Source organism: Calidris pugnax, unplaced genomic scaffold, assembly GCF_001431845.1.
Source record: "Calidris pugnax isolate Ruff unplaced genomic scaffold, ASM143184v1 scaffold220, whole genome shotgun sequence".
NCBI classification, from domain to species: Eukaryota; Metazoa; Chordata; class Aves; order Charadriiformes; family Scolopacidae; genus Calidris; species Calidris pugnax.
In genome coordinates this window covers 1,197,447-1,210,238 of record NW_015090963.1, presented here as the reverse complement: position 1 = coordinate 1,210,238, position 12,792 = coordinate 1,197,447, and the positions used below count along the sequence as shown (strand labels likewise).

At 63.1% G+C, this 12,792-nt stretch overlaps 1 protein-coding gene across 1 annotated transcript in view; it reads right to left on the bottom strand.

The window, feature by feature from the left end:
- Positions 1-3,124: 3,124 nt before the first annotated feature.
- The window catches only part of PHF24 (PHD finger protein 24), a 10,274-nt gene continuing 606 nt past the window's right edge, over positions 3,125-12,792 (bottom strand). Inside the window, exons 2-8 of the mRNA XM_014952443.1 lie at positions 7,370-7,742; positions 6,253-6,438; positions 5,292-5,370; positions 4,982-5,184; positions 4,152-4,318; positions 3,825-3,926; positions 3,125-3,727 (exon numbers count right to left, since the gene is read on the bottom strand). Coding sequence (XP_014807929.1) covers positions 3,631-3,727; positions 3,825-3,926; positions 4,152-4,318; positions 4,982-5,184; positions 5,292-5,370; positions 6,253-6,438; positions 7,370-7,738 — 1,203 coding nt within the window. The 5' untranslated portion in view covers positions 7,739-7,742 and the 3' untranslated portion in view covers positions 3,125-3,630. The remainder of the gene's footprint in view (positions 3,728-3,824; positions 3,927-4,151; positions 4,319-4,981; positions 5,185-5,291; positions 5,371-6,252; positions 6,439-7,369; positions 7,743-12,792) is intronic.

Here is a 12,792-nt window from a genome sequence, read left to right as displayed (position 1 = left end):
TGAGGTTTAAGGAGCATCCCCATCCTTTGGTGTGAGGCCCCATGGACTTTCAGTGGGGAGGTTTGCACCAGCGTTTGGTAACAAGTTTGCACGAGCATTCAGAGGAGATTTGCACCAGCGTTCGGGGTGGTGAGGAGGTTTGCACCACCATTCAGGAGGGCAGCCTGCAGGCCGTGGAGGCTTTCTGGGGACAGGGTGGCCTTCCCTCTGAGGTCACCAGTCTGGGAGGAGCAGGTGGCAGCTAAGAGATGCCACAGCACCGCTTTGCCCGTTCCTCCCACCATGTCCTCCTGCTCCGTGCCTAGACCTCCAGGCTTGCTCGTGCAGAGGCACAGCTGGCTGGGTCACTCTCTGCCCGCCTCGGTGGCCGCTGGCTGGGGACCTGCAGCTGCGGTGGCAGAGCATGTGTGCCGGGCAGCTGGCACTGTAGCAGTGACAGCACAGCCCTGCGGGACACAGGCCAGCCCGGCCACCTGCGGCCCTCGTTAGCCAGCTCCCCGGGGGCACTAGCCGGCTGTGTGCCCTGGCAGGGGTGCCAGGCTGCTGCACTGAGGATGGGGCTGGGAAAGCCACCTGCACCTTGTCCCTAGGGGAAGGGCAGGATGGCTGGATCAGGACCCCAGGGGGCTTCTGCCCTCCCAGCTTGGATGCTGCAGGGTGCTCGGGGTTTGGGATCTGAGCTGGCAGTGGGTGCTTCACCCCCAGGGTCCCCAGGACCTGTGCTCTGCCCCAGATGGCTCTCCACCTTTGGTAGCTGGAGCAATAACCCAGCAATTAACTGCGTCTCCTGGGGTGAGGACTTCCCTGGTGCTTCCCTCCACAGGCAGAGCCCAGGCTATTACCCACCCCTGGCATTGTGGGCACACAAACCACTGCCTGCTCCTCCTTCCTCTGGGTGCCCATTCTCTTCCTTGAGGCAGCCAATTCCTCTCCCCAGGCTGGATTTTCTCCGGGCGGGGGGGTGCAGCTGTACACCACTGCTGTGGTCTGGACGCAATGGCAGACCCTCTGATTTGGGATCCACAGCCCTGGGAAAGGGACTGCAATATCCAAGTTCAGCTTTAAGCAACAGGCTCTGTGTTCCTGTAGACCCTACAGATGCTGCCAGGGCAGCGTTCCCCCTCCTAATCCTCCCCTGGATCTGCTTCTCACGCCCTGTTTCCCTCCCAGTTCCACCACAGACACTATTTAAGGAAATCCCCCCCTTCTGGCAGGTGAGCCACCTTTGCTGGCAGCCTGGCTTTCAGAAACTACATGCCACCAGCAGCACCAGAGCTTCCCCTGGATGCTCCCTGGATGCAGCTAGCACCGGAGAAGCCTCCAGCCACAGGGACCACCTTCAGACGCCTTCTCCCAAGAACCCTTGGTGTCTCCACAGGGTTATTTCGGGTTTCCCAGCACTGCTGCAAACAGCCTGTTCCCAGCATCCAGCCATCCCTCGTGCCCAGTGCTCCATTCACAGCTTTCAGTGCCTCCACAGGCAAGGAGCACCCTCATCACAGTGGATGGGCATCCCTCCCACTGCAGGGGATGAGGTGCTTGTGGGGCCAGCTGGGCACTCCCCCCACTGTCTGCTCTCCTGGTGAGACGTGGGGTCTCCGAGGGTGAGACATAAGACCCCAAGTTTGCAGGATCCTGGATGCACCTCGTGGCTTCCCCCCATCGCTGCTGTGGGACACTTTAGAGAGATGAGGCCAAGCCTGCCTGGTGGGACAGTGACCGGAGGCTGGGTCCCCTGGAATCCTTGGGGGTAAGCCAGAAGCCCCGTAAGCGCGCTGGCAGGCGGCTAGTTGGACACAGCTGTTTAATGGACACTTCTCAGTACAGAGCGGGAGTTGCGACCCATGCACCCACAAGCCCCCTCCCCGCCGTGGCTATGCCTCTTGGCCCCATATCGGACCTGGCATCCGAAATATCCCCATTGGCCAAGCGCACCAGGGCGGTAGAGGAAGATGTCACGGCATGGGTACGCCTCCCGGCCTCGCAGCGGGGAGGGGGTCCCTGGAGAAGGGACCTGTGCCTTGGCTGGGGCAAGGGAAGCTGAGCGGGACGGTGCCCCCATCACAGTGGGGGCAGGAGGTGAGGGAACGGCCGGGCTGCCAAGGGGAACCCCCAGTCTGTGGAAGCCCTGGGACATCCCAGCTGAGCCAGGGCATGCCAAGCAGGGAGAGGCTGATGGCAGCGCAGGGAAGGGGTCGGAGGGGCAGGGGGCAGCTGGTGGGGCTGCTGTGGACCTGGGCATCCCCTCCCATCTGGCATGCGTGGGGTGAGGTCTCCAGGGGTCTCTGCTCCTTCACCGGTGGGCTGAGTGCATCCATCCACCTTAGGGCATCAACCTTGCCCAGGGAGTGCCTCACCCTTCAGCTGATGTCCCAGGGGGGCTCTGGGCTCTGCCTCCTCCTCCTCACCTGGAGCAGTAATGCCTCAGACAAGGTGAGGATGCCTACTCACCGTGCTGGGGAGGGAACGGGGCTGGCATGGAACTGGAATTCTGAGTGGGAGGAGAGCATCCCGTGGGACCAAGGGAACACGAGAGGACAAGGGATGCAGGGGAGCCCTCCTGCACATCCGAGCTTACCCTCCCACCCCTTTGGTGCTTTCTGTTCTCAGTGCTCCTTTCCACAGCATTGCTGTTGGTGAGATTCAGTCCCCAGCAGGGAAAGGTTGAGCTGTGCTGGGGGAAACACTCTCCCAGACACAGCCACAAGCTGTGAGTGTAAGGATGGACCTACATCTCTCTGGCCCCTGTTGGAGCCAGGCAGGGATGTGGAAGAGGCTGAGTGGGGGCCAGCTATGTCCTACCCACAAGGATTCACCATGCCGAGGAGCTGAGCCACCACTTGCTGCAGACCCTGCTGGGTGCTACTGCCAGGGTGCACAGAGGCTCAGCGGGATGCTGGGGGTGACTGGGATGCTGGGGGTGGCTGGGATGTGGCGAGTGGCTGGGATGCTGGGGGTGGTTGGGATGCTGGGGGGTGATTGGGACACTGGGAGTGTTTGGGATGCTCTGGGTAGTTGGGATGTGGCAAGTGTTGAGTGGCTGGGATGCTGGGGGTGGTTGGGATGCTGGGGGGTGATTGGGACACTGGGAGTGTTTGGGATGCTGGGGGTGGCTGGGATGCTGGGGTGTGATTGGGACACTGGGAGTGTTTGGGATGCTGGGGATGGTTGGGATGTGGCAAGTGGCTGGGAGGCAGGGGGTGGCTGGGATGCTGGGGGTGGTTGGGATGCTGGGGGGGGTTGGATGCCGGGGGTGGTCGGGATGCTGGGGGTGGTTCAGATGTGGTGAGTGTTTGAGATTCTGGGGGTGGTCAGGATGCTAGGGCTGGTTGGGATGTTGGGGGGGCCATGGCTGCCCCCATTGCCTGCCCTGGGCTCCTCTCTCACACCATAACAACCACCCAGACCCAGCTCCAGGACCAGAGCAAGCCCCGCTTCTCCTTGGGGGCAAGCCTTGCTCTGTCTGGGGGTTGCCAGGGAAGGGTCCCCGCTGGGTCTGGGTGCCGTGGGGCTGGGGGACGGTCAGGGCAACTGGTTCCAGGCCTCCCATGCCCCATGGCATCCCCGATCGGTGTGGGGGTCCCAGCAGGGGGGTGGAGGCCTCGCTGCTCAAGATGGCAGTGCCGGGGGCTAGGCAGGGGGCTGCAGGTGGAGGGCCGCGCTGTTGGGGCGGGCGGCCAGGATGTAGGCGACGTTCTCACGCAGGAAGCCAGGCCAGTCGACGGGCCTGGAGGGCAAACATGGGCTCACTGGCTGCCCTGACACCACTGCATCTCCTCCAAGGTGAGGGGCTGCTCTCCTCCCCAAACCACCCCCCGCCTCACCTGGCCTCCTCCTGCTCTGTGGATGGCAGGGTCTTCTCCTGGCTCTTGCTGCTGCTGCTGCTGGCGGGGCTGCTCTCCGACATGGGCCCTACGTGGCTGATGCTGTGGGGTGGAGGAGGAGGAGGGTTCCCTTCATCGAGCTCCTCCTTGCACCCCAAATGGCAGTGGTGGGGGCCAGGGCATGGCTATGGGGCCATGGGGAGGGAGGTGGTGGGGAGGGAGGTCACCCGTTGGCATGCTAAGCCCTTTCAGTGTGTGCTGGGGTGGTGGTGGGAGCCCCAGCAGGGATGTCACCCCTCCCCTTCCCCAAGGCTGCTGTCCCTGTACCTGACATTGCAAGATGGTGTCTCCTTTTGATGCTTGCGGAACCAGCCGTGCTGGGCCCGGCGGCACTCTCCCTCCCCGATGAAGCCATCACTGTCCTGGTCCAGGGCCAGGAAGGCTGCCCGTGCCCGCTCCCGCTCCTTGGCCGTCAGCAGCCGCAGCAGGGCGTTCTGGGGGCAGAGAGGGGAAGGAGAAGCCCTTGGCCCATGGGAGCACCACTGCTCTGTGCCCAACGCCATGGGGCTCTGGGTGCCACAGACATGGGTGCTGGCCATGGGAGGCAGCCCAGGGTGCTCTGGCCATGGATGCCAGTGCTGGCCATGGGAGCCATCCCTGCATGCCACAGCCATAAGTGCCAGCTACAGGAGCCAGCCCTGGCTGCTGTGGCTATAGGTGCTGGTCATGGAAGCTGGCCTTGGTTGCCATGGTCATGGGTGCTGGTCATGGCTGCCAGCCCAGGTTGCCATAGCCATGAGTGCTGGCCATAGGAGCCAGCCCTGGGTGCTGTGGCCATGGCTGCAGGTCATGCTATGGCCACGGCCATGGGTGCTGGCCATGGATACCAGCCCCAGGTGCCATGGCTGTGGGTACTGGCCATGGAAGCTGGCCCTGGGTGCTACAGTCATGGGTGCCAGCCACAGGAGCCAGCCCTAAGGGCTGTGGCTGTGAGTGCTGGTCATGGGAGATGGCCTTGTGTGCCATGGCCATGAGTGTTGGCCATGGGAGCCAGCCATAGGTGCCATGGCCATGGGTCCCAGCCTTGGGAGCTGGCCCTAGGTGCTGTGGCCATGGGTGCTGGCCATGGGAGCCAGCCCCAGGTGCTGCAGCTGTACCTGTGGCCGTAGTTTCTGCAGCAGCTGGATGGACTCGTGGGACAGGAAGTCCTGCCACTCAATGTGCCCCTTCTTGTCGGGGTCCAGGGCGGAGAACTGCAGGGTTGCCTGCTCCTCCTGTGCCTCGGCCATGGGCTGCTCGAACTGCTGCTTGTGCACCAGGTGCTTGTAGTGCAGGAAGTCATCCAGGGTCAGGCAGGTCTCTGCAGGGACAGATCGGCTGTGTGACACCTGGGGAGAGTGGACTCACCTCCCCAACCACCTCCCTCAACTGTCCGGGGACCCGCCGCGGGGAGGGATCATTCCGCACCTGGAATAATCTTGCAGTTCCGCAGGTTCTCCATCAGGCTGTACATCTCTTCCTCCGTCAGCAGGAGATTGAGGTTGTCCTGGGGAGGAGGGCAGAGAGGAACCGTGGGGCAAAGGCAGGGGACAGTGTGAGCACCCGGCTGTGCTGTGGCACCAGGATCCCTTGGGTGTGGGCACACAGAGAGGGTCGGTGCGGTGTGTCACCCAGGCGTGCTGCAGGGCGGGGGGGTGTACACCCCTGAACTCTGGAAGCCATTTCAGCTCCACCATGGCTCCTCATGTGCCCAGTGACACATCCCCTGGTGTCACATCCCCCGCCAAGGTGCTGGGGGGCTTCTGGAGTGGGAAGGTGGCAAAGGGCCTCTGTCCCCTCCCCTCTGGTGGCTCCCCATCAGGCCAAGGTGAGTGGCAGGAGCTGGGGTTGGAAGGGACCTCTGGAGATCATCTAGTCCAACCCCCCTGCCAAAGCAGGTCCACCTAGAGCAGGTTGCACAGGAACGTGTCCAGGTGGGTTTTGAATGTCTCCAGAGAAAGAGTCCACCACCTCCCTGGGCAGCCTGTTCCAGGGCTCTGCCACCCTTAAAGTGAAGAAGTTCCTCCTCATGTTTAGGCGGAACTTCTTATACTCAAGTTTGTGCCCATTTCCTCTTGGCCTGTCACTGGGCACCACTGAAAAAAGACCAGCCCCATCCTCCTGACAGCCCCCCTCAAGTATTTGTAAGCATTGATTGGATCCCCCCTAAGTCTTCCCTTCTCCAGACTAAAAAAACTCAAGTCCATCAGCCTCTCCTCATAAGGGAGGTGCTCCAGGCCCTTAATCACCTTTGTGGCCCTCTACTGTACCCTCTCCATTGCCCCAGACCAGGTTGCAACATCGGACCCTGCTCATGTACATGTGGGGCATGACTCCCTGCCTGGGGACCACCACTGCCTGGCAGAAGCCTGGTGTCCCCGATACTCACACAGTAGTAGCAGCTCCATCCCGTCTCGGTGTGGGCCGTCTCGGTCACCTCCACGGCGCTGTCACTCTGCAGGTAGCCCATGCGGCGCAGGCAGCCGTCGTGGTACACCCGGCTGCAGACGCGGCAGGGGAAGAGGCTCTCGGCTGTCCACACCTCACAGATCTCACACATCTCGTCGTTGAGGACCTGGGGAGAGATGGGCAGCTGCTCAGAGGGGTAGCGTGGGCAGGGGGCTGGCTTCTCCAGGAGGGAGTCAAGGTGGTGCTTCGCAGGTTGGTGGGGCAGAGGGGACGGGAGGGTAGGGTTATTTGGGGCTTGCGTAGGGAATAGGTGAGTGGTGGGACCATAGAACGGGCATGGCGGGTGGGGTGAGAGGGTGTACGGGTTTGTGGGGATGAGTGGAGGGTGTATGGGTCCAGCTGTAGGGCTGGTGGGGCTGTGGGGCTACAGATTCCCTGGGGTGCAGGGTGGTGGGTGTGGGTGGCCGGGCTGTGGGGTTGCAGGTTGGCTGGTCTTTGGGGGTGTAGTGTGGGCGGGTGGAAGTGCTGGTCTGTGGGCTGGCTGGCTGTAGGTGTGGACGGATGAGCTGTAAGGCTGTAGGTGGGCTGGGGTGTGGGTTGTCAGGGTGGGTGGATGGATGGGTAGAGTAAAGGGTGAGGGGGAGTGGGGCTGTGGGATTGGCATGGGCAGACGAGCTGTTGGGTTGTAGGTGGGCCGGGCTGTAAGGGTCGCAGGTGTGGACAGACGGGTTGAGCTGTAGGCTGTCTGACTGTAGGCTGGCAAACACGTAGAGCGGGTGATCCTTCTCCCTTCCCCAAAGCTGGAGCTGCCTGTGCCCAGCGGCGACCACTTCTCTCCAAGAAGCCCTGGAGACCCTCCAGGGCACATCTGATCAGTCACACCCTCCTCCCCATGTGGCACCTCCAGCTCCTCAGCCTCCCCCCCCCAGCCCCCTGCCCCACTGAGCCACCTCCATGGGGCTGTGCCGTGCCCGGGGAAGCTGTCATCACTGCCCGGTGGGCACTAGCAGTGCTTGCACATCCCCTGGTCTCTCCCGGGCACATCCCCAGCCCTGTCCCCATCCCTCCCTCCCTGTCCCCATGCTCCGGCCGCTTGCCTGCTCCCGCTGCTCCAGGCTGATGTCTGGGGGCTCGTCATCGTGCAGCTCACGCTTGGGACGGATGAAGGCGGGTGGTGTGAACCTGTTGGCTCGGTCAAACTCCTCCGGCTCCACTCCCCGGCCGTCCCGCAGCCGTTCCCAGGCTGCCTTGCCGGCGCTGGTCTCCTCCGGTTGGGAAGGTCCCGCCAACGCCTCCTCCTCCCCCTCCTGCACCGCCTGCTCCAGCGTCCCCCGGCGTGTGCCCCCCGCCTCTGCCCGCCGCCGCGTCGATGGCTGCTCCCGCAGCCCGTCCTTGAAGGCCGACACAGCCAAGCTGACCTTCTGCACCTTCTCCACCGTCTGACGCCTGGACATTAGCACCCCCATGGCTCTGCAGAGGGCAGGGAGGTCTCAGCGCTAAGTCCTCAGGGTGCAACGCTGCTCCTCGCCTCTGTTACCCTGTCCCTGGCCCCAAAAAGGTGTGCTAGTGGCTGTCCCCCATTTGTAGCTTGGGGCAGGGAGAAATTGGAGCTCCTTGGCAAGTGGGCACTGGCATCCATGATGGCCTGGGGAGGTGGACCTGAAGCCACATGGAGATCTGGCCATGGAGGGTCTGAGCGTTGGTAGAGGAATGGGACAGCAAGCAGGGAATGGGTTTGGGGGCATCTTTCCTCCCCCATCCTTGGTCTGTAGGCTCTGTCTTAACAAGCAACACATCCAAGCCCTTCCCACACCAGACCAGTAAATGCCAGCAAGATTGGAACCAGTTTACCCCTTGTGTGCACCCCATCCTGCCTTGCAGAAAGCCTCTTTGGCCAGCCAAGGGTGAGAGGTATCCTCCCAGCAGCTCTGCCCAGGGCTGGGGCAGAGCAGAGCTGGGACCTTCCCTAAATTTTGGCTCACCCCCTGCAAGTCTCTCCTGAGCTCACACTCACACGCTCCTGTGTATGTTGTGTGTGATGCTGCCCTGATCTCTGGGCAGCCTGCATCCCACAAGGAGCTGCGTGGGGGGGGGCAGCCATGGGGGGGCTGCGAGGGTGTAGGAGGGAAGGGGAGCAGTGCATGGGTCTGGGACGCACGCGTCCCAAGAAGAGGGCTTGGGTGCAGGAAGGAGGGAAGACCATCTGTGGGTAGAACAGGGCAGGCAAGGGCAGCAGCAACAGCAGCTTGGGCCGTGTCTCCGTGGGGGTGGGCTGAAGCTGGGGGGAAGCAGGATGTGGGGCAGGCTCCCCGTGCCCAGCTGGGGTTGCGATATGGAAGATGCTGCAGCCCTGAGGAGCTCCCAGCTGGTTGCCCAGCAGACAGCCCCATCGCTGCCTGTGCCGGCGGGGGGACATCGGAGCAGCCATCCCCCCCGCTCCCCCCCCTCCCGGGCCAGCCTCAAGCAGAGAAATCCCCAGGCCAGGGGATAATTAGCCACACGTGTGCAGGCGCTGCGGGGGGGACACGGCGCTGGGGGCACTGCCATGGCGGGGAGCCTGGGCAGGGTAATTACAGCTGCCCTACATCCACGGCGCTGAGCAGAGCATCCTGGTGGCCACCAGCCCACTGCCCCCCTCCCTCGTCCCCACACCCAGCCCCACAGACTGGCCCTGTGGCCCCACAATTCGCGTGGGGCAAACCCAAAGGGCAGCTGCGTGCCGGCACACGCATGTGATTTCCCAGCCTCCTTCCTTCCTCCCCCCTCCCTGCCACACACACACACACACACCATCTGCGTGCACGTTCCCACACGCGGTGCCGGGTGTGCGACACACGTGGGCCCAGTCCCGAGCAACCGGGGGGTTCGGGCAGCGGGCAAGCAGGGATGGGGCTTTGCAAAGGTGGGAGTGGGGGAAGAGCTGGAGGTACGTGTCCGAGCCACAGCAACAGCATCCCTGCGGCTGTGTGGGGTGTCTCTGCCTCCTGGGGGGGTCTCTGCCTCCTGGGGGGTCTCTGCCTCCTTGCCATGCCCTCACCCCCTGCCCGAGAGGCTCACGGTCCCATCGGCCATGGGCAGGACCACTTCTGCTGCAGGTCGGCATTGTGGCTCTGCCTTCGAGCCAGGGTGGGGGGGCACCACAGGGAGATTCCCCTCCCCATTGCAGGTCCCTGCATCACTGACCATGGACCAGATCCTGGTCTTATCCTGCCCAGGGCTTGGGTAGAAGCAGGGAGAGGGTGCAGAGGGGCTGGGCTCATGGAGAAGAGCCAAAAGAGGCTTGGTGCACCAATCTCCCCAGAAACCACACAGGTGTTCCTGACGTCCAGAGTGTGGGCAGCATCTCCCCACACCACCATGGAACCCATCTCCAGCCACCCTGCAGCATGGCAGGGCAGCCCGGGCAGTGGTGGGGTCGGTGGTGTAAGGGCCTGCTGTAATCCCCCCCCAAAATGAGGTTCCCTTGCGACTTCACGGCATGGTTGCATCCCTGCCCTGCACCACTGCTGGAGGATTCCAGCCCATCTCCCTTTTCTGTCCTCTCCCAAGGCCACTCTGAGTGTCTCCTGCCAAAGTCGGTGCCACCGGCTGCTGCGTGCCTGGAGTCTGGAGGGCACCACTCCTGTCATGGCTTGTGTCTGTTCTCAGCCCCACTGCCCTCCCTGTTCCTGTTAGTGCTTCACAGTCAGACCCTGGCTGCACATCCAGGGGCTGAATGGCTTCACCCCAAGTTCCATCTCCAGACTTCACTGCCTTTCCACAGGCCCCAATCCTCCCCAGATACCCTAAGCCTGCTTCGCACTCTCCAGGACCCTCTATCCCCCATACCCTGCCTGACCCATTGGCTGTGCATGGTGGGACACCACTCCCACACAGCCTGATTCAGATCAGGGTCCTGCCAGGCTTGGGGGGACCCCTGGATGTGGGGAGCAGGGACCAGAGTCACCCTCACCCCACAGCAGCCCACCTACCTGGGCAGCCCTCACATCCCCATGTGTCCCCAGGATTTATTTATGGACCCCCCCGTGGTGCCCGGTGGTCAGGACCCAGTACCACTGCCTGGATCACTTTGGCCTGAGATGCCAGCACCTTGGCCTTGCTGCCCAATGCCAACACGGGGGCTATTTTTAGGTGGCCCCCACGGAGGAGCTAAATCTGGGCACGGGCTGAGCTGCCTGCAAATGCCCGTCTCTGCTGAGCCCTGCCAGCACCGTGAGCTTTCGCAGCAAGTGGTGGCCACCTTCCCACCCCCTTCCCTTGCCCCAAACCCCTGCACCCCTGCCCTGTTCCCTGGGCAGCAGCCATTCCCCATGCTCTTCTGATGAGGAAATGCTCCTTGCTACTTCATCTCTACAGCAAAATGCCGAGGCAGAAAGCTCTTCACCTGCCTGCCACCCGTGGATTAATCTTTTCACAGAGCTCTCTGCATGGGGAAACTGAGGCACAGAGGCAGGGCTGGTGGAGCTGGAGTGGGGATCGGCTCGTCTTGGAGGGGAAATGGGGGCACTGGTGGGACGGAGCTGGTGGCCAGCGTGGAGGCACCCCAGGAGAAGGCAGTGGGGCAGAGCATCCTGATACAAACAGAGCTGCTGGTGCCTGCGTGGCTCCACAATCTCCTCTCTCCCATGGAGAGAGGTTTCAGGGCGCCAGGTTTGGCTGTGAGGGTGGCAGTGGTGGGCACGGGGTGGTGGGTGATGCAGAGGTGGGTGTATGGCAGCACGGCGGGGATGTTACGGTGGCTGGGAGGGCAGGATGGATGCGGCGGGGAGCGTTGTGGGGTGGTTGTGGTTCATGGGGTGGATGTGTTAGGGATGGATGTGTATGGGAAGGATATGTTTGGGGTGTTCATGCTGTGGGGTGGATGCATTAGGGATGGGTGTGTATGGGGTGAATGTGTTTGGGGTGGATGTGTTATGGGGTGGATATGTTTGGGGTGTTTGTTTTATGGGGTGGTTATGTTCGGGGTGTTCATGTTATGGGGTGGATGTGTTCAGGTTGGATATATTGTGGGTGGACGTGTTTGGGGTGGATATGTTGTGGGGCGGATGCGTTATGGGGTGGGTGTGCTACGGCACGGCTGGCAGTGCAGGGCAGGTGTTACGGCCCAGAAGGGGGGTGTACGGGCTGGGGGTGTCGCAAGGGCTGTGGGCACGGTGTAGGTGGTGGCTTTGGATGCAGGGATGTCAGAGTGGGCGTGGGGTGGTGTCTGTGGTGGCTGGGGGTGCAGGATGGGTGTGTTTTGGGGGCCATGGATGCAGGGCGGGCTGTTGCAGCGGCCAGTGGTGCCATGGGGAGCTGAGGGTGAGGAGCCATAGGGCTGGCCATTGCCTCCCTGCTTGCTCACCCATGCTCATCTGCCACATGAGATGCCTCCTCGGTGTAAAGCCCCACCAGCAAACCAAGGGCCAGAAGATGCTTGGGCTGGTGCGTACCAAGAGCAGGGTCCATGGCTGCATCCTTTGAGGGGATGCAGCGGGGGTGCACCAGGGGCAGGACCCCCTCCCAGGCTCCCCACTGGCAGGGAAGGATGCTGCTGGTCCCCATGGGCTCCCCACAGGCCAGGCCTCCTCCCTGTCCTCACCAGGCTTCTGATGTTTTTACCCCTCAATGCTGTGCCTTCCTGGGAGCAACATTAGGGACCTGGGGGCAGAGGCATGGGGTACTGATGGGGAGGACATCCCGGGTCCCAGGGCTTGGTCTGAAGGGCATCAAGCAGGGCTGGGAGGAGCTGCCATGGCTCCAGCACAGCCCTGCACACCCTGCCTGCTGCTGCATGCCTGGGGCGAGGGGGGCCAGGCAGCGCAGGCGGCAGGTTTTGCTTGGGGGACTCCCCATCCCACCTCCTTGAGCTCAGTGGGGATGCTCAGAGGGGTCCAGCAGCGCCCCTTTGTCCCCCTTCTCCCTGACAGAGGGCACGTGCTGGCACTGTGGCACTGCTGGGGCTGCTGCTGTGAGGTGACCCGGTTGCCACGGGGTGGGGGGGGTCCGTGGCTGATGGCATCCTCCCCACCCTCTGCAGGGCTGCAGGGGCTTGGCAGGGAGGTCTAGGGTGGTGGCCAGAGCTCCAGCTGTGCTGTGTCCCCCTCCTGGGGCCACTGATCCGGTGGGTGCCCTCCCTGCTGGATCAGGCTGCCCATCCTGCCGCGCCATGGCAGATTTTATAGGTGTGTCGCACGTTTCCATCTCCCAGAGGGGGATGAAAATGCCATGACAGCAGAGTCCCTTTCCCTGCAGCAGGCACGGCTCCCACCCAGCTCCCCACTTCTCCTCCTCGTCTCCCTCCCCAGCCCCTCTCCCCCGCACCCCCAATAGGACCCCAACACCTGGGCACGACCCTCCCACCCCATCTGCATCCCTGCTCCCAGGCATCCCATCCCAGGAGCCCCCCTCACCCCTCCCTGGCACCGGGACCCCGGGGGGCAGTGGGGGAGACCCGGGGGGACCCACCCATGGGTGTCAGGACGGTGCGGCCAGCCCACGCTGTGCAGGGGACGAAGCGCCAACGGCGGCAAAAAAAAAG